At 37.7% G+C, this 27,757-nt stretch overlaps 1 protein-coding gene and 1 long non-coding RNA gene across 8 annotated transcripts in view; one reads left to right on the forward strand and one right to left on the reverse strand.

Annotated features, from left to right (window-relative positions):
* Nucleotides 1-27,757, reverse strand: part of LOC128021455 (A-kinase anchor protein 2) — an 87,619-nt gene that overhangs the window by 38,498 nt on the left and 21,364 nt on the right. For 5 of the 7 annotated variants that reach the window (XM_052608686.1, XM_052608683.1, XM_052608682.1 and 2 more), the window contains 6 exons: nucleotides 27,657-27,737; nucleotides 23,444-23,574; nucleotides 15,673-15,787; nucleotides 12,877-12,898; nucleotides 12,283-12,378; nucleotides 9,758-10,423 (listed from right to left, as the gene is read on the reverse strand). In XM_052608686.1, coding sequence (XP_052464646.1) covers nucleotides 9,758-10,423; nucleotides 12,283-12,378; nucleotides 12,877-12,898; nucleotides 15,673-15,787; nucleotides 23,444-23,574; nucleotides 27,657-27,737 — 1,111 coding nt within the window. Of the gene's footprint in view, nucleotides 1-9,757; nucleotides 10,424-12,282; nucleotides 12,379-12,876; nucleotides 12,899-15,672; nucleotides 15,788-16,014; nucleotides 16,202-23,443; nucleotides 23,575-27,656; nucleotides 27,738-27,757 lie in introns of those variants that run through there. The other 2 variants (XM_052608688.1, XM_052608687.1) reach the window with 2 other exon arrangements.
* LOC128021459 (uncharacterized) lies at nucleotides 680-16,864 on the forward strand. Its single transcript, XR_008185549.1, has 2 exons — nucleotides 680-711; nucleotides 16,160-16,864. It is a non-coding gene; the product is annotated as an uncharacterized LOC128021459 (long non-coding RNA).

Here is a 27,757-nt window from a genome sequence, read left to right on the forward strand (position 1 = left end):
AAATATGCCCTCTCACCGTTTGCCTACCACACACACACACACACAAACACAAACAGACGCACAAACAGACACACACACACGCACACACACACACACACACACACACACCATGTTTGCTATTTACATATAATAAATACCTGGCATTATCTGTCATGGATCTGTACTTGATTCCTAAAAGGATAGTTTATCCAAAATGAAAATTCAGTCATCATGTTGCCCATGTTATTAATCTTAATTTTAAGGTGTCTTGAGAATCTCAGAAAATTTTAATTTAAATATTTTTAATGAAACCTGAGAGAAAGTCCAGATGACCAAATCTTAGAAGAACAAAATAGGTCATAAAGGCATCTTAAAGCAAATCCATTAATCAAGGGGTTTTATCAAAGTCTTATGAAGAAAAACAGTCGCTTTATTTGATGATTAGATTTCATCTAGGTTTGTTTAGATACACTAAATGTTGGATAAATAATAATAAATGTTGGCAGAATTAATTTTTTTTTTTTTTTTTTTTGGGTGAACTATCCCTTTAATGCTGTATGTGCTCATCTCTAATGGAAGAGCTCTAATAAATAGCCCAGAATGGTGTTTGCTAGATCTATTCACCATGTTCTGTGTGTGTTCTAGAACATTCTCTCAAAGCCTGTTTGTTATCAGGTCAGAGGGTTTAGTACAGGCAGATCGGAACACTGCTGATATTATTCTCTGTAGATGGTAAGTTTACGTTGTTAATTCTGCTTTATATGTTTATTGCATTGAATAAAAGTATCATCTAAACTAACTAGTTTTATTTACAATATAAAAAATACAATGGTCCCACTTTATATTAGGTGGCCTTTACTACTATGTATTTACATAAAAAATAAGTACAATGTACTTACTGTGTTCCTATTGTATTGTAAAACACTTTTGCTGCTATTGAGGTGGGATAGGGGTAAGGTTAGGGAGAGGGCTGGAGGTATGGGTAAGTTTAAGGGTGGGTTAAGGTGTAAAGTATGGGTCAACAGTGTAATTATAAATGTAATTACAGAAATTAAATACAGATGTACTTACGTGTAGTTTAAAAAAAATATATAAGTACAATGTAAAAACATGTATGTACACAATAAGTACATTGTACTAAATGATTAATTAAAATGTAAGTACAAAGTAGTTAAGGCCACTTAATATAAAGTGGGTCCCTTTTTTTATTTTTTTGGTACAGTTCACTCATTGAAGAATGTGCAGGATGTATAATATATATTTTTTATAATATGAATATGATAAACATATATTGCCCTGTTTCCGTTCCTTTTCTTTATCTGTTTCTTCTCTGCTTCCATTTTGTTATTTTTTTATTTTTAAGAAGAAGACACCATTTGTCACTGCAGTAGTTTATGTAAATGAGGAACGGATGGTAAGAGACCAGTGCAGCTGTGCTGTTTTTATTTCTGGAAGGCTCTCTGAGCAATAACACAATAAGTCATTATTTTGAACGTCTGCTCTCAAATCCTCCCGGGAGGTTTGTACCTATGAGTTCAGAAACTGTAATTAAGACATGTAGTGCTTCAAGTGATTTTGTTCTATATATATATATATTCAGAAAGTCCCCAGTCAGAAAGTCAAGACTTGGGTTAAATGGGTTTTATATATATATATATATAAAACCCATTTAACCCAAGTCTTGACTTTCTGTCTTTTTAAATATATATATATATATATATATATATATATATGTATGAGTGTGTGTGTGTGTGTGTGTGTGTGTGTAATATATTATATTACAATCCATTTTAATTTTAATTGACTGCTATTTTTTAATGAATTAATACCATCTTGCAGTTTTGAAATAATCACCAGCATCCATGTACAGTTATGTTGTAGATTGATTTACCCACTTGTGTAAGCTCCACAATAATCAGTGTAATTAACAATTTTGAGTTAATAAGTTGTAAAAGTGTTTACTTAAGGGTTTCCCGCCCATTTGCAGTCAGTGAATAGTTCCTCTTCAGGAACTTGAGCTGCGTCAAATGCGCTTTGGGGGAACGTGCCCAGCGTGAGCGACTCTGAATATTGTGTGTAATCAGTCCAATGGAAGAGCATGACGTCACAGGCGGGGTGACGTAAGCGACCAAGAAGCTATAAAAGCACGTGCCGCGCAGCTGGCGTCAGCTTCGCATCTTTCAGCAAGCGCTCTGTGTGTGAATGTCACTTGTTTGTCTTGTGAGTCTTATTTACTGTTGTTTGTCCAGTTAGAGCTCCTAGACATGCCAAAGAGCAAGGAGAAAGTAAAGCATTCTGATGGCGATTCCAAATGGCGTTATGGGTTGTGTGTTCCTCCCTGCCCGCAATATATAACGGGTGGGGATGCACACAGCCTATGCTTGGTTTGCTGGGAGCGATCAGGACCGAGGACTGGTTTGTCACAATAGATCTCAAAGACGCATACTTCCACATAACCATCCTTCCACAACACAGGAAGTTTCTGAGGTTCGCTTTCGAGGGCGAAGCTTACCAATATCGAGTGCTTCCCTTCGGCCTTGCACTCTCATCCCGCACGTTCACAAAATGTGTGGACACGGCTCTGGTCCCCCTGTGCATGCAGGGCATCCGCATTCTCAACTACATCGATGACTGGTTGATTTTAGCTCAGTCAGAGCAGGTTGCGGCTCGGTATCGAGATGTCGTTCTCGCACATATGGGGGAGCTGGGTTTGAGACTGAACGCCAAGAAGATTGTACTTTCTCCAGTTCAGAGAACTACCTATCTAGGCGTAGTATGGGATTCGACCACGATGCAGGCACGATTGTCCCCTGCTCGTATCGAGTCGATCCTCGTCTCAGTCGAGATAGTCAGAGAAGGCCTGTCACTTACTGTCAAACTATTTCAGAGATTGTTGGGTCTGATGGCAGCTGTGTCCAACGTGATACCTCTTGGCCTGCTGTACATGAGCCCCCTACAGTGGTAGCTCAAGACTAAGGGATTTTCCCCGAGGGGCAATCTACTTCGCACTATCAAGGTCATGCGGCACTGTCTCCGTGCCTTAGACATGTGGAAGAAACCTTGGTTCTTGAATCAGGGCCCGGTGCTGGGAGCTCCTTGTCACCGTGTAATACTAGCGACGGACGCATCTCTCACTGGCTGGGGTGCAGTCATGAGTGGCCACCCTGCCCGTGGTCTGTGGAGCAGTTGCCATCTAACATGGCATATCAATTGTCTAGAAATGCTAGCAGTTTATCGTGCATTGAAGCACTTCCTCCCAGACCTAAGGGGACCATGTGTCGGTGGTCTCTTACATCAACCACCAGGGAGGTCTGTGTTTGCACCCTTTGTACAAGCTGGCGCACCAGATCCTAGTGTGGTCCCAGAGCAAATTCCTCTCATTAAGATCAGTATATATTCCTGGTAAACAAAATATGGGACCAGGCATACTGTTGAGGCAGGGGCAGAGGCCCGGGGAATGGAGACTTGGAGAGTATTTGGCAGGGCTCAAGTAGACCTATTTGCAACTCAAGAGACATCACAGTGTCCCTTTTGGTTCTGTCTTGTTCATCCAGCTCCTCTGGGACTGGACGCTATGGTACAGACCTGGCCGAGGCTTCGTCTGTACACCTTTCCCCCTATTGCTCTGCTCCCGGGAGTTCTGGCAAAAGTACGCCGGGATAGGGTCCGTCTGTTAGTACTTGGTTGTGGTGTTAGAGGCAATGTGCAAACTTACATTTGAACCTATTCAAGATATTTCAGACAGACATCTCACACTTAAAACCTCCTTTCTGTTGGCTATCACCTCTCTGCGGAGAGTAGGAGATGTTCAGGCCCTCTCCGTGGCCCCCACTTATCTTGAGTTTGTACCTGGCATGACTAAAGCGTTCATATACCCTCGAGTGGGATATGTTCCCAAGGTTCCCTCTGTTACACCACGACATGTAGTGCTGCAGGCCTTCTGTCCTCCTCCCTTTCGGGAGCCCGACCAAGCGAAGCTAAATTGTATGTGTCCAGTTCAAGCGCTGGACGCATACATCCACAGAGCTGCCCTGTGGAGAAAAACTGACCAATTGCTTGTATGCTATGGTCCCCCCAAGAGGGGTTCTCCTTCTTCTCATCAGACTATTAGTCGTTGGATAGTCGAGGCTATCAACGCCACCTATGAGTCCTCTGGTCGTCCCCCACTGTCGGGAGCCAAGGCTCACTCTACTCGGGGTATGGCGGCCTCCAAGGCCTTCCTAGCAGGTTTATCCATGCTGGACATCTGCAATGCTGCAGGGTGGTCCACGCCCTCTACGTTTGTTAAATTCTATGGCCTAGACATGCCAGTCACTCCAGGCACTTCTGTCCTCCTGTCCTAAGCTGTGCTCTTCGGATACACACTAGGCAGGGGTTTGGTAGTCTGGCGGCGTTGGTACTCGTTCCCCAAAGCGCATTTGACGCAGCTCGAGTTCCTGAAGAGGAACGTCCCTAGGTTACTTATGTAACCCTAGTTCCTCGAGGGAACGAGGCGCTGCGTCTCGGAGCTTTACCCCGGCACCCCTGCCTGCGCTTGCTGGTACTTGAAGCTGACGCCAGCTGCGCGGCACGTGCTTTTATAGCTTCCTGGTCGCTTACGTCACCCCGCCTGTGACGTCACGCTCTTCCATTGGACTGATTACACACAACATTCAGAGTCACTCACGCTGGGCGCGTTCCCCCAAATCGCATTTGACGCAGCGTCTCGTTCCTTCGAGGAACTAGGGTTACATATGTAACCTAGAGACATTTTTTTATTTTGACATGATCACCACCCTGCTCTTTAGATACAATGCAATATGAATTTTGGTGCTTATTAGAGTATGAAGTCATTAGTTTAGCTAAATGCTAATGTCAGAATCTAGTCAGGTTTCCAGTAAAAAAAAAAAAAAAAACCTTTTAAACATCCTTGAAACAAGATTATTGTTACTGATAAGCACGATTGTATAAGACATTACCGCTTGTTGTAGAGAATAAAATAATATTTAATATCTGTATTTAATTACATCATTGTGCAAAAGGTTGGGGTCAGTATGATTTCATTTTATTTTTTAATGAAATTTAAACATTCATCAAGCAAAGATGTTAAATTGATCAAAAGTTAAAGACTTTTAAATTGTTGCAATTGTTTGTTTTTTTTCACATAAATGCAGTTCTTTTAAACTTTCTATTCATCAAATAATCCTGAAGAGAAAAGTTTCTTGAGCAGTAAATCATCATATTTTCACAATCATTTCTGAAGATCATGCGACACTGAAGACTGGAGGAATGATGCTGAAAATGCAGCTGCACATCACAGAAATAAATTACATTTATTTAAATTAAATTTATGCATCAAGCAGATGTTTTTATCCAAAGCGACTTATTCAGGCTATCAATTTTTACCTATCATGTGATCCCGGGGAATCTAATTCTCAACCTTCATGCTTCATGCTTCATAGCATAAATGCTCAATATTGCATTTTTTATTTATATAATAATGTGCCTTGGTGAGAAAAAAAAATAAAGAAATAAAAGAAAGAAATAAAAAATCTTAGCGACCCCAAACTTTGGAATGTTAGTGTATACTGTAAACATTTTTTATAGTAGGTAAATGTATCTGGTCTTAACAATATCTAGATATTTTTACTGGAAACCAAGACAAATATACTCCTCTGGAATATGACACCACTTCAGCTTTCTCCATGGTTTCTAAACCTAGCGATATGATGACTCTCACAAACCTGTAGCATATTCAGACCTCCTCAGTGGATGTCAGCCTTTAACTGTGGTTAAACTTGCTGTACATGCAATCTGTGAAGCGGGGCGGATACATTCATCAGCACATCTCATTCACGTCTGGAGAGACGAGCTTAAGACACAGACCCTACTGGAGTTAGTGCTGCCCAGAAATGAGGGAAGGATGATATTACAGATAGGGAAAGTGCTAGTAATGTCCCAATGATGAGAAATTAGTTAGAGAAAGAACCAGAGCATAGACACAGGAGAGTAGGCACATTGGAAAAAAATGCTGTTTATTGGACTAAGTATACCATACAAAGGAAAAAATTAATAACTGAAAGCCAATGTTACAGCAGTGCTGCTGGCAGTCCGTACTGGAGAGAGTGGGTGAGAGAGAGAAAAATGATATGATACAGAAAGAGAATGTTATCATCATTAAAAAAAAGGTAAGCAAAGTGGAACAATTAAAAATTACACTTCAGGATTACAAAAATACAGCAGATTCTCAATGAAGAAGCACAGCAGTACTTTCATGGCAGATCAGAGCTCATATGGCAGCCACACCATCATATTAAAGTCCAAAACTGAATTAGAGCTGTTTGGCAGTTTGAGGCTGAAAGATCCTGATAGACAACACTGGCACTAGCTTTACTCCGGAGCATACATGTTTGATGGAGCTGGTGATCCTACATTGTGTAAACAGATTCGAACATTAAATTCTTAACCTTTAAAGACCCCATGAATGAAAAAACAAGACCATGCCTGTTAGCTGCAAGGCCATCTATCCGCAAGTGTACTCCTGAAGGTAAAAATAAAATAATAATAATAATAAAAACAAAAATACCGAAGATTGTCTTGTTCACATGAGCTTTTTCTCCTAGTAAAATAATCATAATTGAGAGTACACCTCCGCCAAAATACCACCTGCAATGGCACGTAGCAAATTAAAGCAATAATCCACAAGAAGCTGTGGTTTACAGTAAATTTATAACAGCTAAGGGGTATTGTTAGGCACACCGCGAAGTGGAGTTTTTATAAAATCACTGTAAATTACGGCTTCACAGGGCTAATTGCTTTTATAAAACGGTTATTCCATATACGTAGTATAGTTTCACAAACAAAGCAAAAAAAGTGTAATGAAATTAATTAAAACATTATTCTTCCACTAAACAGTGTAGTTCCTCAGAAACCGCAACAAAGTGGTTGCCAAGCAACACATAAAAGTAAACAAAAGGTGTTTGCTTGTAGAGTAATTTACAACAGCTTCAAACTTGGCTCAACCAATCAGAATCAAGGACTTATTCGTTTTATAAAAATTAATATACTTGAGATCTCTGTTAGCCATTCACATCAATGGTAGTTACTCGGCTGACGCACGTTCAGAAGTATGCGACCTGCAGAGTACCATCTTTGCTCATTGGATTTCAGTTCTGACATGAATATTTATAAATGCTAAGTGACTAATTATTCTGCAGGAAATTCAACACAGTCTCATTAGAATTCACTTCACAATGCTCCTAGATTTCCGTATGAATCAAATGTTAAATATTTATACAAAATCACCAAATAGTAACATTTCCTCATGACATTGGGTAGATGTTGCAGTTATAGCATTTAATTTCCAAAACTAAACAGTCGGAACAGACTCTTTGGTTTTGGTGGGCTGTGATGTTAGCTAACTTCCTGCCCAACTTCCTGTTTCAGAAGTAAATGCCAACTCCTGAAAGGAGACTGTACTCCTCAAACCATTTCATGGGGTCTTTAAGCCTGAAAAGGTGACTTTTGTTTTGGCACTGATTACAGATTCATTTCACGACCTTCATACATATATATATATATATATATATATATATATATATATATATATATATATATATATATGTATATATATATATATATATATATATATATATATATATATATATATATATATATATATATATATATATATATATATATATATAAATAAAAGAGAAAACGGAAAAAATGGAAACATCATAATTAGCCTAAATAATGTAATATCTAAATTAACCGTGTTTTTCTTTTTCTTTTCTTTTTTTATAAAATAATAAAAGAAAAGAATGAATTAATGAAGAAATAATGAATTACAAAAAAATCTCTATAGCACGTCAAAGAATAATGAATGTCATTGGCCTTTAAACATAAACTAGGTCTGCATATTTAACTTTATTTATTTAGGCTATTACTGTTTTAATATTTTAATTGTAAAAAAAAAAAAAAGAAAAAAAATTCTACATTTATCTTAAAATGTACTTCATGCTGTCAGTTATTATTATTATTTTTTTTTTTTACAATTTCAGAATTCATATCTTTGTTCATTGTAGATATAAGGTAAACTGGCTTTTAATTTCCTCATCTGAGCATCATTCGTTCAAAAAAAAGAATGTATTATGGCACTAAAACAAGTTCTTCTTTAGTGTGGCAAGACTTAGAAAAATGAATACAGAAACAGCAAGGTAGCTGTTATTAGTGAAAGAAGAATAATTTACTTATAAATACCTAAGATATGTCCTTTGTGACCACATGGAGAAGCCTTTATTGGTATGGTATTTAAGTGTGAATATGCTAACAATAAGCATATATTAAAACATTTTCAGATTTCAACTATAGAAATAAATGTGGAATAAACACTCATTTTGAGTGCAATATATGTACATTCTTTATCTACAGCTATATTATGAATAATAAGCAGTAGTGAACTATTCATGTATATGTATCTCATTCTTAATATTTTTCTCTCACAGAAATACTAAACTTGTTATTTAACATTTAAGTAAAGCCTAAGATGATGCATGCTTTGAAATTGAGGGTCAATTAATAATTTTAATTAAAGGTTGGTTTGCTGGTACAATTTTTGTACAAATGGTAGAGAATTGTGCATTGCATTTGCAGAAAAATAGCAAATAGATCCAAATATATTTAGCACCTTGTTTACCTCCATAGTGCATGTAATCTATAGTCACACCAGTGCTTTTCATTCTCTCAGAGCTGTATTTGCACACATGGCAGTACTCAGCCGATTGTTTTGTGGTCTTAGCGGTTCTTTGAAAGATTCTGCTGATCTGATAGCAGTCAAAGTGTCTTTTTAATATTCTTAATTAAGTTTAGAACATGAAAATGCTAAAAATCCTATTATATAGAGGCACAGAAGGGCAAATGTCTTTCAATAAGACCAGTTTGCATAATGAAGTAAACATGTACATTGTCTTCATATTTGTTGTGAAAAATAAATCTAAATCTGTAAACAATAAATAACTTGGACAACCGATGAATATGGTAATTTGAAGGCTTCGTAAGACTACTGAACAACATAATAGTGGTCAAACATCTTTATGCTGAATGGATCAACTTTGTGTTTCCATATTATATGAAACATCAAATGGGATAGACATTTATGGACAATATCTTTGTAAAATCTATGCTACACCATTGAATGAAGTTCTATTGAATTATCTAACCTAATATTAGAGAAGTCTTATATTTATTTTTTGTACATTTACACATTATTTATTGGCTTTGTCATCTATGTTCCATCGCAGAGGATAATCAAATGAAGGATGTTTTGATGGAGTACAAACATTTTCACAGACACTCTTAAAAATGATGGTTCCAAAAGGGGATTTTTGCAGTGATGCAATAGAAGAACCATTTTGGTTTCTTAAAAGAACTGTTTTTAATTCTAAGAACCTTTTTTTTTCACTACAAGAATCTTTCATACAATAGAAAGTTTCCATGGATGTTTTTAAGGGTGTATGTTTGGCTGTCTGTCAGCATCTTCTCCTAGATGTTGCCTCAATATGCTATTTGAGTCATACAACCTTTACACCGAAATAACCAAACAATCTGTGTAAAATAGGTCTGAAAGAGTGAGGAGCGAAATTTTCTCATGTCACAGAGGTGGAGGTGCTGTTAGTAACAGGGTGAGATTTGTTTTTAAGGAAGGCAGAGCCTTGGTGAATGTGCTCCAGGAAAGAGAAGTTGCGGCAGAAAGGTCACATGACAGCACAGCACTTGCAGCGTTTTTTCTTTTCAATACCTGTGGGTGGCAGTTCCTTGGTCGAGCTTTCATCTTTGCCTTCTGAAGACAGTTCGCTGGTCTCTGACAGAGGCCGGCCCGACACGAGGTCTGCTGCGTTGCCGTCGATGTTGGAGATATCAGTGACGGTCTTCTCCCGAAGAGATTTCTCATCGTCCTCGTCGATGAGGACGATCTCGGCTTTGATGGTGCCATCGAAGCCAAGCAGCTTCTTGGATTCCTCCTCGTCCTCTACACTGTGGTAGCCCATGAAGATCATGGTCACTGGTTTATCGGCTGAGGCTTGAGGAGTCTCCATGACCTCAACTTCGTAGCCTTTCTGAGCAGATTGTTTTTGATCTTGCTTGGCCTCCATGGAGCTCAACTGTCCTCCCATTGGTTGGGGCTCAGCCGGTGTGACAGTGACCACTGCGCTGTCACTTTGTGGTTTGGTCTTGCCGACTTGCTGCATGAGCTCGTTCACCTCGCCAGGACTCCAGGGGTGCGTGCCGTTCTCCAGTGTTGTAGATCCCCCAGAACGCACTTCATAGATCACTTTGCGACCGTCGTCGTAGACTTTGACGCCCCTCTGGTGAGCGTCCTGTGGGCTGACTGCTGAGGCCGAGAGGATCTTGGTGGCACCTGTTTTCCGGTCCTTCTCGACATTGATCTCCATGGCGTATAATGCTTAGGGAAGAGTGCAGATGATTGTGGGTTAATGTCTACTCAGTGTGGCCTATCATGCATTACTGAAATGTGACATGCTAGTTATTAATGGGTTTTTCAGTGATGTCACTATGTGCATGCAATATTTGAACAGTTTCATAAATTGGTATTAAATTCAGAGCCAAAAAAGCTAATTCAACCTACCCTTTGCACTGTTATTACGCTGTTGCCAGTAACCGCTGTATGCTGATGTAAGCTTAGCTGACGAATCACTCTTGCACTTTTCTTGATTTTATGTAAATGCACCATTACTCTTTTATTATGATTGACAGATTATAATCTTTGGAATTATTAATAAAATCATCCATTGAAAGGAAAATTGCTTGGTAAAATACAAAACCCCCCAGAGTTATTTGTGAGGCAGCTAATTTGATTAATTTAAATGAGTAGTTCTACAGTGGAGGCTTGCAATCTATAAACTGGTTGCAGGAAAAAAAGAAAAGAAAAGAATACTAAATGCAAATAATGAAAATGCAACTAACCATAAAATTAGTTAGTACAGTTAAGAAAAAAAAACTCTTTTGAATAATAAGTGTGTTAAATTATTTTGCAAGTGCTCTTGTAGTGCTCTTAAAATCTTAAAAGCATATAAAAACTGCACTTGCAGATAATATAACATTAATGAAACACTTAAATATAAGAGGCACTTAAATAGAAGTTAATATGTTAAATGTACTGTACTATTTTGCAAGTTCATCTTAACAAATGATTAATTACACATATATTGATATAATAAATGCCATAGAAATTAAATTAAATAATATGTTTGCTCATCAAATGTTGTCATTACATTTATTGCATATAAAAATTAACTTAAGTCTTACTAAGTGGGTCAAAAACAGCCTACTAATGATAAGCTAACTGCATTTAATATAAATTTACACTATAATACATTTTCTTTTAATTAACATTAAATTCAGTTTGCACTTATTTGCATAGTGATGAAAACATTCCATTCGGTTTGCACTTATTATATTCTTTTAAAGTATATTATTTCCATAAGTACTCTTTTAAAATCATGCTTAAATGTACATATTTGCTTATTTTGGTGCAAAGGCATTTTTCACTTGGTCAGACTATATTGGCCCAGTGATGGATGGTAAATCACATTTCTGCTGTTATTAATGCATTTGCAACATTGTACATTTTGCTGTTTAGCCAATGTAATGCCAATGGCATTTGTCTATTGATGGGCCAACTCTGTTCAGATTAATATGAATAAAGTTTGATGCTTAATTTTAAGGACATTTTGTATGGTAACTATTTGTTGCATTTTCACAACTCGTTTCCAATTTAGCCTCAAATCAAATTTGAGAGATTAAACCATTTGATAACCACTGATCTAAACCTTTTATATATAGGAAAAAAAGTATGTGAACAGATAAACAAGTATACCTTGTCACTATTTGTATTGATCTGCAACATTTTTTCTATTCATTTCCATACTATTTCTAGAGTGAGATATGAACAAGACATGCAATGAATGTTCATGGTGGTGAACTTTTTCACTCATCACATCACAAGTCTACTGTAAGCTGAACTTTATCTCTGAAATGGCCATTAGCACCTGCTCAACAAAAGCAGGTGCCACAGCTTTCCAAAGGCCTCAGCGTTTATCCATTTTAAGCCTTTGAGATGTTGGTGACCAGTTACCCTACTGTGTATAGATTGTGAAATACACCATGTTGTACATTCATTCTCACAAATGCACTGCGGTGAGTAACTGCGCCATCTGGAATCTACATTACTGTACCCTCTTTTGGCCGTGGCCCAAATCCGTGACCACCCCAGCCCCTCCCACATCCCCATCAAGCACCTACCAGATTTTCTTGGCAGTTGTTGATCCCCTGAAGCTGTGACGGGAGACTGGGAGTTCAGCTCTGGGAGGTTCTGGGAACAGTTGTAATTCACCGCATCTGTCCGGTGGAGAGCAGAAGATAAACTAAAACTAGATTCCTGTGTTCAAAAGCCCACCAAATTTGCTTCCTCCCCTTCCAACCCCCCCCCCCCCCCCCATACTAAACTGAGTTTCTATCTCTCCCTCGCTCTTTTTTCCATGCAGCTACTGATTTGCTTAGACAGCAAAAGCAACGTGAGTGAATTAGAGCAAAACAATGGTCAGCTCTGGGTTATAGGGATTCCCTGTGAATAGGTGGATCAGGGTAAACAAAGTGCATAGTCATTGGCATATATATGGAGTTCAATAGTCTAGCTGAGGCAAGAGGGAAATGGTCCAAGAGGCTAATGAACCCTCTGTTTTAGTGATTGACTACCATTGCGCTGGTACCTTGGAAGTCACATCCAGTGGTTTGTAGAAATGATCATGAACTTGGTCTGAATGGTCTATGTTGTATTCAGACTGATTTTAGCACAGGACAAAACAAAAAAGTCTAGAACAACAATGACTTCCATACCTCCATCTTGCTTTTGAAGACTCTGTAGACAGAAAAAAAGCAACATGATTAGAAAAGATCATATTGCTGTAATTTCTTTTGCTTTGCTACATTTTAATCCATTTGATTTAATAAATTGTTGCATTTCAGTTATATTAATTCAATTAAAGCTTAAGTGTGTAATTTCTGAACAACTATTTTTTTTTTTACCAAAGCACTGAAAAAATAATGATTGTTCCCCTTGAGGAACTCGAGCTGTGTTAAACACTTTGGGAACGCCCCAGCCAAGACACCGTACTGAAGCATGTGTGAAATCAATCTAATAGCGAAGCGAGATGTCACGAGCGGAGCGGAGAGGTGAGCAACCAGGAAGAATAAAGGTGCATCCAGCAAGCACACGTTGTGTGTGTGAATGTATGTAAGGCACTCAGTCAGTCAGAAACACTCTGTTAGCAGGTGAAAAAATGCCAAATTTTAAATCCAAATCAAATGTGGTGAGCAGAGGCGTTTCAAGTCATGTATTCCTCCCCGGCCACGTTATTTCTCGGGTAGGGATATACACAATTTGTGCATTGTCTGTTTAGGTGCAGAGCTTGCAATGGCAATCTGCCTGTCATGACTGTGAGCTTCTCCCGTTTAGCGGTCTTCGATGAAAGCGGCCAGGCTCGCAATCGTGCTAGGTCCAGCTCCGCTGTTGCTGAGGCACAGTGGTGGAAGTTATCATGGGGATTGCAAGTGGATTTAGCAGAGGGATCCAAAATGGGCTTGTCCTTATCTCAGTCCTCACCCACTAGATCCATAGCCCCCTCTCAGGGATCTGATGCCCACCCCTCAGATTAATCTACTGCACACCTCGGTATACGGTGCACAATTCTCTTCAGTGGCTTTGGTGAGACTTACTGATACCCCTGCCACCCCTGGTGCTTCAGGGCTCAGTAGGCTACCTTGAGCAAAATTCTCAGCTGCCACCCAGCGACGGCATCTCAGTCAGGGAGCAGACATCCTGTAGAGACAAGAGCTGAGGCTCGGGGAATAGAGACTCCACCCAGAAGTGGTGAAGCTCCTTTGGGGGGAGTTTGACCAGGAGGAAGTAGATCTATTTGTGTCGAAGGAAGCAACACTGTCTGCTCTGGTATTGGTCAAGCTCCACTTGGACTGGATGCTATGGTGCAGATATGGCCGAGGCTTTGTCTATATGTAGTTCCCCCAATCGCTCTGCTCCCAGGAGTTCTGGAGAGAGTACACCAGTACAGGGTCCATCTTTTGCTAGTATAGCCCCGTTCTGGCCAGCCTGAGTATGGTCCTCAGACCTGGTGTCCCTCCTCGATGGCTCTCCATGGGAGATTCTGATCAGGAGGGACCTCCTCTCTCAGACGGGGGCACCATTTTTCACCCCCACCAGTTTTGGGTGTGGCCCCTGAGGGAGCACAGCTCAAAGCATCTGGTCTCTCAACTGAGGCTGTCAAGACCATACTCCAGTCCAGAGTTACTGCCACAAGGAAACTGTATGCCTTGAAGTGGAAACTTTTCACCTCTTGGTGCAAACAGCAACTTAAAGACCCAGTCAACTGCCCAGTTGGTTCAGTTCTGGATTTCAGGATTATCCCCCTCCACTTTGAAGGTTTATATGGCGGCCATAGCTGCTCACTATACCCTTCAGGGGTATACACTTTGAACCTGACATCTACTCCAGAGTCCCAAGTCCTTTCGTCTTTATGTGCTCGCCAGAAATACACAGGACAGCGACTTACTCATATGGCGCAGAGGGTATTCTCATTCCCAAAGCGTTCGACGCAGCTTGAGTTCCTAAAGCGGAACATCTCGAGGTTACCCATGTAACCATGGTTCCCCCGAAGGGAACGAGACGCTGAGTCTCCCTGCCATTCTCCCTTCATCCCCGCAGGCACTCGCTTCCGCAGAAGCTAACATGTGCACTTGCCGGCTGCTCATTTATGCTTCCTGGTTGCTCACGTCACCCCACTTGTGACTTCTTGCTTCGCTATTGGACTGATTTCACACATGCTTCAGTAGGGTGTCTCGCCGGGGGCATTCCCAAAACTTTTGATGCAGCATCTCGTTCCCTTTGGGAAACCATGGTTGCATACATAAACTCATGATGTTTTCAAACATGTTTCCAGAATGACTCCCAATCTGATATTGAATGAATAAATTACACACTTCACAATTAAGTACAATTTTTTTTTAAATGTCTGCACGCCATAATGTTGGACAACAAAATATCAAACTCTAGAAGTGGTTTCTGTGAACAAATGATAAGTAATTTGGACTTTCCTAAGACATATTTGTTATAACTTTCTGTGGATGCACGGAGAAAATGTTATTTATAATGTCATAATTGCGAGTGGGAAATTATAGTATTGGTGAATACAATGGAAGTAGTGTATGTAGTTGGTGGTAAATTATTGAAATGTTTTTCTTTTCTTTTATAATACAACTAAATAAGTTGTATGAACAAAATTAACATAAAAAGCACACTTGCTATCCTTTGTCATAAAGTTTAAAACCTTTATGTATCTTTATTAAGTAAAGAAAGCAAATGTAAATTCAGCATCTTGATTAAACACAGTGATTTAAGTACACCTGGCAGTGTAATAATAACTTTGCAACTCACAAATAAAAAAATGCCTAAGGAAGACTTGAACACACCATTAGTAACAGTTCAATTTAATCAGTTAACACATATATGTCCTGTCTTCTATTATAACAAAAGCCACTTACTTTGATATTTTGTCTAATGCAATGACATTCAGACATTTTAACTGTGGACGTCCATACTCAGTCTCGAGGATCACATACCTTCTGTAGATCTTCAATAGATCTCTCTGTTTCCCGCAGTCGCTCTCTGAGAACTCGCTCTTTAGCTGAAATCTGTGATTCTTCATTCTCCAAAAGACAGATTTCTGATTCCAATCTACAAAACACAATTGATTTATTTGTATACAGTACATACAATACGATTATTTATAAAATGCTATATAAATTCCTCAGAAATACAGCGACTGCTTCACATGAGAAAAACTAAATATAGTATTTAAATCTTACTGACCCTAAACATTTGAACAGTAATGTACTGTATTTACACATAACACAAATTTTGATCTGTCCCAAACACAAAGCTATTATATGGTTTCAGAATACCTGTAATATAACGCTACACTACTTTTACACTACTTTTTTTTTTTTTCAGGTGTACAGATGTGCTGTCCATTGACTTAAATTCTGTAAATGAATGAGACATATCCCTTCAGTGTCAATTAAGCCATGCATATTCCACTTTTCCCAGCGGACTCCTTTCTCACTCATTCTGAATGCTGGCAGCCAATGAGGAAGCTGCCGGTGGAGGAACCCGCGCTGCCTCCGCCCATGAGAATTTCCTGCTATTGTTTGGATCACTGAGGTTACGTGGTCTGCAATAACAAAAGAGCAGGAACCTTCCCACGATTCCTGATAAAAATTCCTTCTACAAAGTGACATGTGCCATCTATATGTATACAGACATAATGGATTGCCATGAACGCACCAACATATGGCACTGTCTGAGCTTTTCTTTGATCAAATTCAAGGAACCCCATTTGGTTTTTGAGCTTTTGTGAAACTTTTTTGTTAAAAGAGATGTTTGGCAGAATTCCCAAGCTCCCAAACACCAAAAGAGATAAACAGCATCACATAAGATAATGTGAAAATATATTTTGTCTGTATTGGAACTTGACATTCCCTAGATACTGTTTGATTATGTTTTATGGGAAAAAAGAAAAGCATAGACATTCTGTAAAGCATATATTTTTTATTTCATGAAGGAAAGAAAGAAAAGGGGTTGAAACAACACATCCCTGGTGAAACACGCACACTTTATCAATAGATTACTTATTATGGAAAAATACACTTTTTTAAAAAAGTATACTTAACTGGATTTTAATTGCAATTAAAGAAAATGTATGTTACATGTAAATTACGTAGTTTAAATTTATATTAAAAGCAATTTAATGAACTTTAGAGTGCTTTTTCTGCCCCACTAGTATGTCTTTATGTAGTTTCATATTTACATCTATTGTCTTTGAAATGTGTGTTTGTGTGTGTGTGTGTGTGTGTATACAGTATATATTTCAACTTAAAATGTAATATTGAAAAACATACTATTGTTAAAATCAAGTGCTTAACATGTGCTTTAGTATGATAGTCAATACACCAGAATAAGTGTAATACTTTAAAGCAGGACAAAAAGATGATCAAAACAATGATTATTGATACAGTACTTTAACGTAAAACATGTAATTTGACATTATTGCAAAGAGCACTGTAAAAAGTGTAGTCTAGTTCAGGATCTCTGTTAATGTACACTTAAGTGGCCTTTTTATTTTTATTATTATCATATTATCTGCAAGTACAGTTTTTTATTTTTTATTTTTTTTACATACTTTTAAGATTTGAAGCCCACTACAAGTGTACATTCAATACAATTAAGCACAATTCTTTTCCACAAGGTTGAGTTTAATCGTGGTAAAACTCTAAACTATTTCTAAACTATTTCTTCATCATCTGTGGGCAACAAGTACAACTGTGTGTTTAAATCCTAGCTTGGTAATGAAGGGTTGCCTGCAGAAGAATGTATTTATGCTGTATTTGTGCAAGCCTAATTAGTGATCAGTGGAGAACAATTAGTTGGAGGCATCTGCCGATGAGTTTCAACTACACACACACGTTCAAGTGTGCAGACCCCCCCCCCCCCCCCCCCACACACACACCAGGAGGTCAAGGATATGTTTCCAGGCTCACAGCATGATTTAGAGCTCAAAAGAGAGGAAACACACCAGCAACAAATTATACCAGTTGACAATCGAGCAGAAGAGAAAGTGATTTCAGAAATACCATCAATGTGAACACACACACACACACACACTTCATTTGTAACCCACTGACTGCTGTGACTACATGGTAAACACAACTATTGGTAAGAATTTATTTTGATTGACATTCTTCTAACTATAAGTAACTTTAGGTAACTACTCAGCTATGGATACAAATATGGACATTTGTTATGGATACATAAAACCAAAAGACCCAATTCTTCAAGGCCATCTCCTGGAGGAATCATGGTATAGCATGTTTCAAGATCAGCGAGGGAAAGAGGAACTTTAGACAGGCTTGTCAGACAGGAACCAATTACACACACACACACACACACACACACACACACACACACACACACACACACACACACACACACACACACACACACACACACACACACACACACACACACACACACTGTGTTTATAACCCCAAACCACTGAGAAAATAATCCTGCATAAACCTTTCCTGAGATGTAGCTACTGCTCCATGTGACAACTAAACGTGTTCCTTATTCCCTTGTGACTATGATATGCTTTAAATATATTCATCAACTGTGTTTTTCTGAAAGTATATATTGCGGTATGAAATTGGTGAATCATGTCCAAAGCGCTCACAAGACAGACACAGCTCACACTAAATAAGTACAAAGATTCATTATTTCAGTTTAGGAAAAGAAGAAACAGAAAATCAGACCCACAGTAACATCAACATCCATAACTATTAATTGAGTGTTTCCGTGAGTTATAAAAGTTGTGATTGTGCACACTAGGCCCTTTCACTAGCAATATGTTTTTTTTTTTTTTTTTTTTTTTTTACAACTGATAATGCAGTACTTACATTTATCAGACACTTTTATCCAAAGTGACTAACATTGCATTTTTTTAACCAGTATGTGTGTTCCCTGGGAATTGAACCCATGACCTTTTGCACTGCTAACACAATGCTTTAACACTAAGCCACCGTACAAACTAGACACTTCCATGTGCAAATAACTAAAACAAGTTTGTTCACTATAGTGTGAAAAGTAAATTGTGAACCAAATTATTATTAGAGAATTTATCAGTAATTTAATATTCCAATATATATACTGAATAACAATTTTTTTTTCTTTCTTTTTTTGGATTACGGAGGGGTTCCAGTCACTTTGTTACATGTGTTGAACTGCCTGTAAGTTGTGATGGGTGTTGACCATGACTCATTATAAAAAGCGGACTACCTTTTTTCTTTTTCCAAAACTCAGTGAGAGGTCAAGAGTGCACCTTGTGCTGTGTCTGGATGAGCTCATACAGGCCTCACACCCACTGCTGACTTCCTGCATTATTTCTAAAGCTTCCTGACTGTTTGCATCATCTTCTCCTATTGGCCATTCCCATTATTCTCCCTCTCTCTAGATTTTCTTATCGGATTTTTTTTTACTGTATTAGAGAAACATACTGTAATGCAATGTTTTTATGATTGTGTTTAAATAATCTTAAATTGCCATTGTACATAAAATTATAGCATATGGTTCACATTTACTGTATATCTGAAGCCCTCCTCCTCCCCTGCACCACCTGTCTAAATCCATTACAGCATTCCCTTTTGTCTTGCAGCAGCATGTTTTACTATAAAACACTCTTGAGGTTTAACAGAGCAATCTGAATAATAATAATAAAAAGAACAATAAATGAGAATGTATTACAGTTAGAACAATTAAAAATAATGTCTTATATTAGTCTTAATTTTGTCCTGTGCAAAAAAGTATATCTTATGGTTTTGGGTTGAAATATGACATTGAAATTTGGGGCATTTTTTGGGGGGGATTCACACATTTTGCAATCACTCCAAAATCTGTGACATGCATCTTTACTCAAACCTCGGCTAGAATCATGAAACTTGTGTGAGGTCATCACTTCACAGCGATGGCCAGCAATGTTTCTGTTCCCAGCCAGAGTTCAGCTGAACCCACCCTCCAGTTCCCATGACAACACAGATTGATTGCTTCCTGTTCAGTTAAACAGATGTCAAAGCTCAACGGCTGTAAGGACTTCTGCAGCATTCATATTCTGTCTTTTCTACCATAATTATGAGACGACAACATGGAGATTCATCTCTGAGGTGCTCTCAGACCCAGGAATGACTTGTTTCTAAGGCAACACTCATTAAGGCAAAACGTGTGATTTTGTTGATAGCAAAATATTGCATAAATTTACCTCACAATTATCTTGCTAAATGTAGAAGAAAATGAAAGTACACCAGCTAATAAAATATATATATATATATATATATATATATATATATATATATATATATATATATATACACACACACACACACACACACACACACACACACACACACACGCTAAACAGCAACTTATTTTATTGCAGCTAGCTTCCAAGGATTTCCAGCATTTCTTGTTTTAATTTAGTTTATTTTTATGTTCTTAAATAAGTCAAACTAAAAACTTAAATAAAATTAATAAAAACTACGCTACTGTTCAAATTTTGGAATAAATACAGTATGCATTTTTTTTTTTAAATTGGTCTCTTATTTAGTTTTATTTATTTTAATCCAAATATAGTAAAACTTTAATATTGTAAAATATGATTACAATTCAAAATAAGTTTTCTATGTAAATATTGTAAAAATAATTTATTCCTGTGGTTAAAGCTCAATTTTCATTACTCCTGTCTTCAGTGTCACGAGTTCTTCAGAAATTATACTGATTTGCTGCTCAGAAAAAACATAAAACAACCAACTCAGCAAACAAAAACCCTCTTATTGTTATCAATGTCCTTTCATATTTCAAGCATTAAAATAATATATTAATAAAAACTTTCATGGTAACTGCAATAACACTCAGGCATAAAGACTGACTGACTCAAAACGGAGGAAGAAATTCAGTAGCTCGTGATATGTTAAGAGGTCTTAGTTTAGTAATAGCAGCCAGTCTTATCTGTAACCTTGATGCAGTGTTTATTTTTATGTCTCTCTTTCCTCCAGTGCAAGAGGAGCGACTTTACACTTTCTTTTCACCATATTAGGAGCTCACATCACACAGTGCGTGTGCAGATGTGTCGGGGAGGTGCTTTATGAGTGAGTTAGTATCATGTCAACACCACATTTTTCCTGGAAGGCCTGGTAGTTTAAAGCTTTACTTTAGTCTCAGAGGCTGGGACGTCTTCTGTAATGATAAGTTTTTAGGAGAAGTCTGTCCTCACAAGAGATGCACTGCTGTTCAGACCAGGCTATAGTTAAAACCACCAGAGCTACAACCAAAACCATTTACTGTAAGCCTCTAGTTTTTTTTTTTTTTTTGAAGCAGGCAGACATAACCTCATGCTTTGTGTTTTAAGTGTGATACAGCAATGTATCCATTAGGCTGATTTGTTTAAGACATTATTTGCATATTTTTTAATTATAGCTATCTGTAGATACTTGTACAAATGTAGTCTAAAAATACATTCTCACTCACAATCCTCTTTTTTAGACTACAAAATGATCATTAAGACATTATTATTATTATTATTATTATTATTATTATTATTATTATTATTATTATTATTATTATTCCTCTTCTTCTTCTTCTTCTTCTTCTTCTTATTTAGTTTTAAACCATTGATTCTGGTTAAAATATTAAATAAATAAATAAATAAATAAATAAATAGCTTCTGGTCTGAATCAGGAGAGAGATCTGCACAGTGAAAAGTGAAAACGGTCCAAAACAGCTCTAAACCAAAATGTGGGTGGATTTTGATGTAAGAGGAAAACAGGGAAATGACCTTTTTTTTGTTGTTTTTACTGGAGGAAGAGTTATTATGGATTGTGGACTCCTATTTTGGCCAGAAGTGACCGTTTAAAAGTAAAAACGTCTTAATGATGCATTTGTTTCTTACAAATATGCAGCTTTTGCTTCTCAAGATGATAACTGATGAACAGGAGTGCTGTGTATTACTTGTGGATTATTGTGATGTTTTTATCAGCTGTTTGGACTCTCATTCTGATGGCACCCATTCATCTTGGATGGCCTGAGGATAAGCACATTTTTAGCAATTTTGGATGTTTCTTTAAAATTAAACTATACAGAAAGTTGAAGATTTGATTCTGCTTTATCAGCTCTGGAAAATATGTCTCGAGTGCCCATTTATTTTGGAGAATCTCAGGGTACAGAAATAGCCAGCAGACACTCCCTCAGTCCCCATAGCTCTGCCAAAAAGGTTTCATTCCTCTTGCTGTCCTGACAGAGAGATTTCTGTGTCTACCCTGCCCCATCACCCTCACCCAGCAGCCCAGGAAATATCACCTGCCACCCACATCCACACAATGACCTGAACAGTCGCCCTGTCCATTTAACTCAGTTACCCTTCCAATGACAGATGGGGGCTCACAGCTCAAAGAGGTTTGCTGTTTTAAGTGAGTCTAAGTGAGAGTAAATGCAAATTCCTTTGTTCAATGACCAATCTGGAGGCCTTTTTCAGATCTAGCCTTGTTCTAACATCCACTGTCAAATCCCCCCTGTCTATTTTGCCTTACCTCTGTGGTCAAATGTGATGTAAATAATTTTAGATATGATACCATACTTTGGGATAAAATAAACATCCCAAACAGGCATTCTAAGACAACATCCTGTGGAGAGAGGAAACCCACCCCTAGAGACTTAATAAAATCTAAACAATGAGTTGGATATTGAATGGATGACTTCATGGAAGTGTAAATTAGCAATAAACAATGTTATTCAGAACATCCACTCATTACTGTCAAACAGAGAGTAAAAGCATCATCCACTTCAATCACAAACTAACAGATTGTGTAATCACTTTTGAGGAACAAAAGGTACCACATAACTTATGTAATATGAGATTTCAAAATCCAAACATCTTCCAAATACTCCCACGCAGCTCACTTGAATAAACTGAATAACAATTGATTCCATCAAAACTAGAAAACCAGTTAGCCCTCCAAACAGCATTTCAAACCCTTGAGATAACCGATCTCTTAAACTTGCTCTTGCTGGTTTCATCAAACATTCAGAGGCCTTGAGACATTCAACTTCAGCCTTTTAGCAGAAATCAAAAGACCCTCCACGCCTGCTCTAACAATAGTAAAACAACAACAACAGCAACAACACACATACTAATACACTAAACCTTAATTAAGCAAACTTAGTTCCAAAAACACCAATGCGTTTCAGTTTTGTTTATGATTGGATTCAGTTAATTAAAATACACCGCAGCCATGGTTAGTATCACGTGTAGCACTTCTTGCACAACTTTTTATCAAATTGTAAATCAAATTTCCAACGTGTTACACTTTTGCTAGTGTTTCAATTAAAGCACATCATTCCTTGCATTATTTAGTCAGTTTTCTAGCACACAACATTATGTTTTTGATGCAGCAGTGCGTTTTGATTGGCAAAATATCCTGCTGCAGAGCAATCAACTGAAACGCGCATTGGTTTGGCAATGCATCTCATATGAGGAATGGCATCTGCAGAGGTTCATGGCTGCCAGATGAGCTTGAAGGGAGCAGCTTTGAAGTTCTCATACTTAAAGCAAAGCTGAGCAGAAATGCAGACCATTACTACAGTGTTTGGGACAGTGGTTGCTTAGTGGATGCTGTTGCATGAAATAAACATATAACCCCCAAGATATCCCTTATTTTCTAAGATGAGATAGAAAGTGGAAAGACTTCACTAAATGTTGGGTTATTTTTCATCTGAAAAGCATTACTGTACCTGTGAATGGTATCTTCTAGTGTCTTGACGTGAAGTTCATCTTGCTCGACCTGTTTCCTCAGACCTTCATCTCCCTCTTGTGGCACTCCTGGTGTCCCCTGCAGAAGCCATCTCTCCCTCATGGCTTTAGACTATAAAACAGAAACATTTTCTACAGTTAGGTGATTGAACTAGTTCAGGGGTGGACAACTTTGGCCCTGGAGAGCCACAGTCCTGCAGAGTTTTGGTCCAACCTTGATAAAACACACCTGCCTGTAGCTTTCTAGTAACCTTTAGACATTGATTAGACTGTTCAGGTGTGTTTGATTAACTCTGCAGAACTGTGGCTCTCAGGACCGATGCTGACCACCCCTGAGCTAGATGATTTATGAGGTGTTTTTTGCACAAGTGTTTAGGATTGACAAAAGTCTTAGTACTGCAGGAGGTTTGAATTTCAAGTAATCATGTGCATAACACAGCTTGCAGGAGACAATCTGCTTGTCTGTTCTCATGACAGCTCTGAATAATGTCTGTAACCATAGTGGCAATAAAGCGCCGCAGAAACAAGTACTAATACCCAGAAATTAGTTATCAGTTTAGATCTTGCAGTTCAATCATCAATCATCAAGTAAATAGATTTTTTGAATCATGTAAGAGCAGCAAACCATTGGTGTTTAAGCCTTTTAGCAGTGTAAACTGCAACATTCAGACCACAAAACTGGTGGCAAGAGCTCTTTGGAAGACAACCGTGTCTAAAACCTCTGGTATCTACAGCTCTTTGGGTTTGCAAAACATCACATGAAAAAAACACAGTACTCACAAATTATAGGTAAATTCAGTTATTCAGCTGTCGATCCATATTACACTGTAAACTTTATTTAGTGCTCCAAAGGACTCTGCTGCTGAGTGAATGTAGCCTAAACATACCAGCTGAATCTAAAAAAGGATTTTGTGCATACTTTAGTGAGCTCTTTATTGTACAAATTTTTGCTTACCACAGAAAAAAGGCATTCTTTGACATATAAGTTATGTCAGTTATATAAATGTAATGGGTTGCCAGATTCAAATGTAAACTTGAATACATGTATAACCCTTCCAACACGAACAGCTGTTAAAGAAGTCACCAGCTGTGGTTGTGACTGTGTGAGCTTACGCTATGTGAGCTATGAGGTCTCTCAAGACACCTTATGCCTAGTCATCACCCCCATGAAGATCAACCACAGGAACTCAGGACTGTTTCACAAGCTGCTGAAGGTATGCGGTCTTAGATTTCAAGATTACCCTCATGTTTGGCTTCAAGAGGCTCAGGCTGTTTTAAGAGTGCTGTTTTAAAAGCACTCGTTTTCAGATTATCTTAACTTGATGATTGCAAGTCATTTTACATTTATAAAAGATTACATATATTGATTTAAAGCAAAAAACAAAAAACAAAAAAAGATTGTGTACATAAAAGGAGAGAAACACAATATCAGTGCAAAATAATGTCATAATCAAATGTAAAATGATAGAGAAACCATTTTACAATTTAAAGATGTTGATTGAGACAATGAATAGGATTTTTACTTCTGCAACCTGTCTGTTGTACTTTATTTAAAGGGGTCAAGAACTGAGAAATCAAATTTCCCTTGACCTTTTGGCATATAACAGGTCATTTTACCTGTGAATTTCAAAACTCAAAACTTTCTCCTTAGTTTATTGAACGGCTTTTATTGAAACCAACCTCAGAAAACAACTTGTTGTGGAATCTGCCACTTTATGACATAATAGTGTGGCTAAACACATCCTCTACAGGAGAAGATCAATGCCTGCTTCTACATCACTGCCTCTTTAGCTCCACCCAATAATATGCAACTGTAGTAGAACGAGAGGAAATACTAGCCCCTCGTGTCTGGTGTAAAATTAGAAAAGAGCTCCAGATCGCATCAATGAAACAGTTTTTGTTTTCTTTGCTTCACTACAGATTCATTTTTAAAGAAGACAGAGAGACTGAAAGTAAAGGACAAAGCAGCACTGATTCTGACTATATTGGATCCAACAGTAATATTGCACACACAAGTTTGAGTAAACATGCTGTTACCACTGTTGCATTGTCTGTTGATATATACTGAGTATTATAAGTTTTTAACCCAAATGACCCATGTTGTTTTCAAAGTACATCACATCAGCTTCCATTTGTTATTTTTATAAGCAAAATTGTCAGCCAATCAGAGCAGTGGGCGTTTACTACTGAGTTTAGAACGTGCCCCACCTATAAAATACTGTTCTGAAGAAAGGCTCAAAAATAGGATAGAAAATACCCTATTACTTTCTAAATTGTGTGTTTGTTTAATGTAAAACCACACTTATATTATAAATAAACCTCAGAGAACATAAAAAATAGTAAAAACATGCAGTTCATGACCCCTTTAAAAGTTCTTTTTTTTTTGTATCTGCACAACATACTTTTTTACTTTATGTTCACAATTTAACATTGCATTTTTTCTGTGTGTGTGTATATATATATATATATATATATATATATATATATATATATATATATACACTGTATATATGAGATACAAATCCTTCTGTTGGCCCTAAAAAAATGTAGACATACAGACCAAAAGTTTGGACACACCTTCTCATTCAAAGAGTTTTCTTTATTTTCATGACTATGAAAATTGTAGATTCACACTGAAGGCATCAAATCTATGAATTAACACATGTGGAATTATATATGGAATTATATACATAACCAAAAAGTGTGAAACAACTGAAAATATGTCGTATTGTAGATTCTAAAAAGTAGCCACCTTTGCTTTGATTACTGCTTTGCACACTCTTGGCATTCTCTTGATGAGCTTCAAGAGGTAGTCACCTGAAATGGTCCAACAGTCTTGAAGGAGTTCCCCGAGAGATGCTTAGCACTTGTTGTTCCTTTTGCCTTCTGTCTGCAGTCCAGCTCACCCTTAAACCATCTTGATTGGGTTCAGGTCCGGTGACTGTGGAGGCCAGGTCATCTGGCGCAGCACCCCATCACTCTCCTTCTTGCTCAAATAGCCCTTGATGCCTTCAGTGTGACTCTACAATTTTCATAGTCATGAAAATAAAGGAAACTCTTTGAATGAGAAGGTGTCCAAACTTTGGGTCTGTACTGTATATTACAGTCATTGCAGCTGTACTTTCCTATGAGAACTTGCTTCAGAAGCCGATTACACCCACTACTAAACAAACATCCTTCTTCCCAGATATGCTCCTCTTTTTCAGTCTAGTCTTCACTTTGAATTTAGCTCTTTGAAAAAAAACAAACAAACACTTGCTTCCTTTTCATTACGACACACATTTGTGCATACACTTAGCTATAGCTAATATCAGTGTAGCTGTAAGCTGTTGTGTATCACTGTTATCTTTTAGTCTCGCTATGGTCTTTGAGAATAAGTCTTTGAGATTTAGTCATTGAGAATAAGTGTTTCTTTTCCCTCACATCCTTCTCTCCTGTGGCCAAGACAAACTCTACAGTATTTCATGAATGACTTTAAACCAAAGACAGAGTAATTCACAGAGTAATTGTGGATAAATGAGGCAAACCCCTGGCTCTTGTGTTGACAGAATTGATTCAGACATGTTGCCCTGACACCGGACTCGCACAGAGGGAAAAAAGATTATCATCAGAACAATATTCAAAGACTACTTTCTAGTAACTTCCACACCCACATTTGATTCCACCGCCCTACCTACTGTATAGGCATTGTATTATTTAGGTCCAACTAATATGTGTGCATCATCAGTGTAGATAGCAATGTTAGATGTTTGTAAGACAGTGATTCAGGAGTGAAGATTCTCTTTAGGATTTTGATTTATTCTACCACCAAAACACACACTGGTTGACATTTGCATTTGTCTGCTGCAGGAGATGCAATGAATCTAAACTGCTCACCAAAGGTAACCTATTCTAAGTCAAGAAGTTATGAGAAATGTGCTATACTACCCAGTGCAATAAAAAGATGCAAATGTTATGGCATTTCTGTATGTCAAGTTTTTTTAGCACACACAGATTCACATCAGAACCAATCTCTTGATGTCAAATGAACTCAAAAGCCCTCGCTGGTACACACCAAAACTCTTTTGTTTGCATTGATATGTAAACATAAAGAAACACATATTGAGAGCTGACATTTGAATAATCAGTTTGCTGTAATGGCGCATGGTCCAACTTTCAGATGTGACTTGAAGAGTTTTTATTTAAATTTTTTACCTTGAAATGTTGAAGTTGTAGAACAAGTTCATCGAGCTGTCTTCTTTTGTCCTCTATCTCGGCTTGTCTTTTCCGCTTTTCCTGAAAATATATTAGAATTT

Source organism: Carassius gibelio, chromosome A10 (genome assembly GCF_023724105.1).
Source record: "Carassius gibelio isolate Cgi1373 ecotype wild population from Czech Republic chromosome A10, carGib1.2-hapl.c, whole genome shotgun sequence".
Classification (NCBI taxonomy): Eukaryota; Metazoa; Chordata; class Actinopteri; order Cypriniformes; family Cyprinidae; genus Carassius; species Carassius gibelio.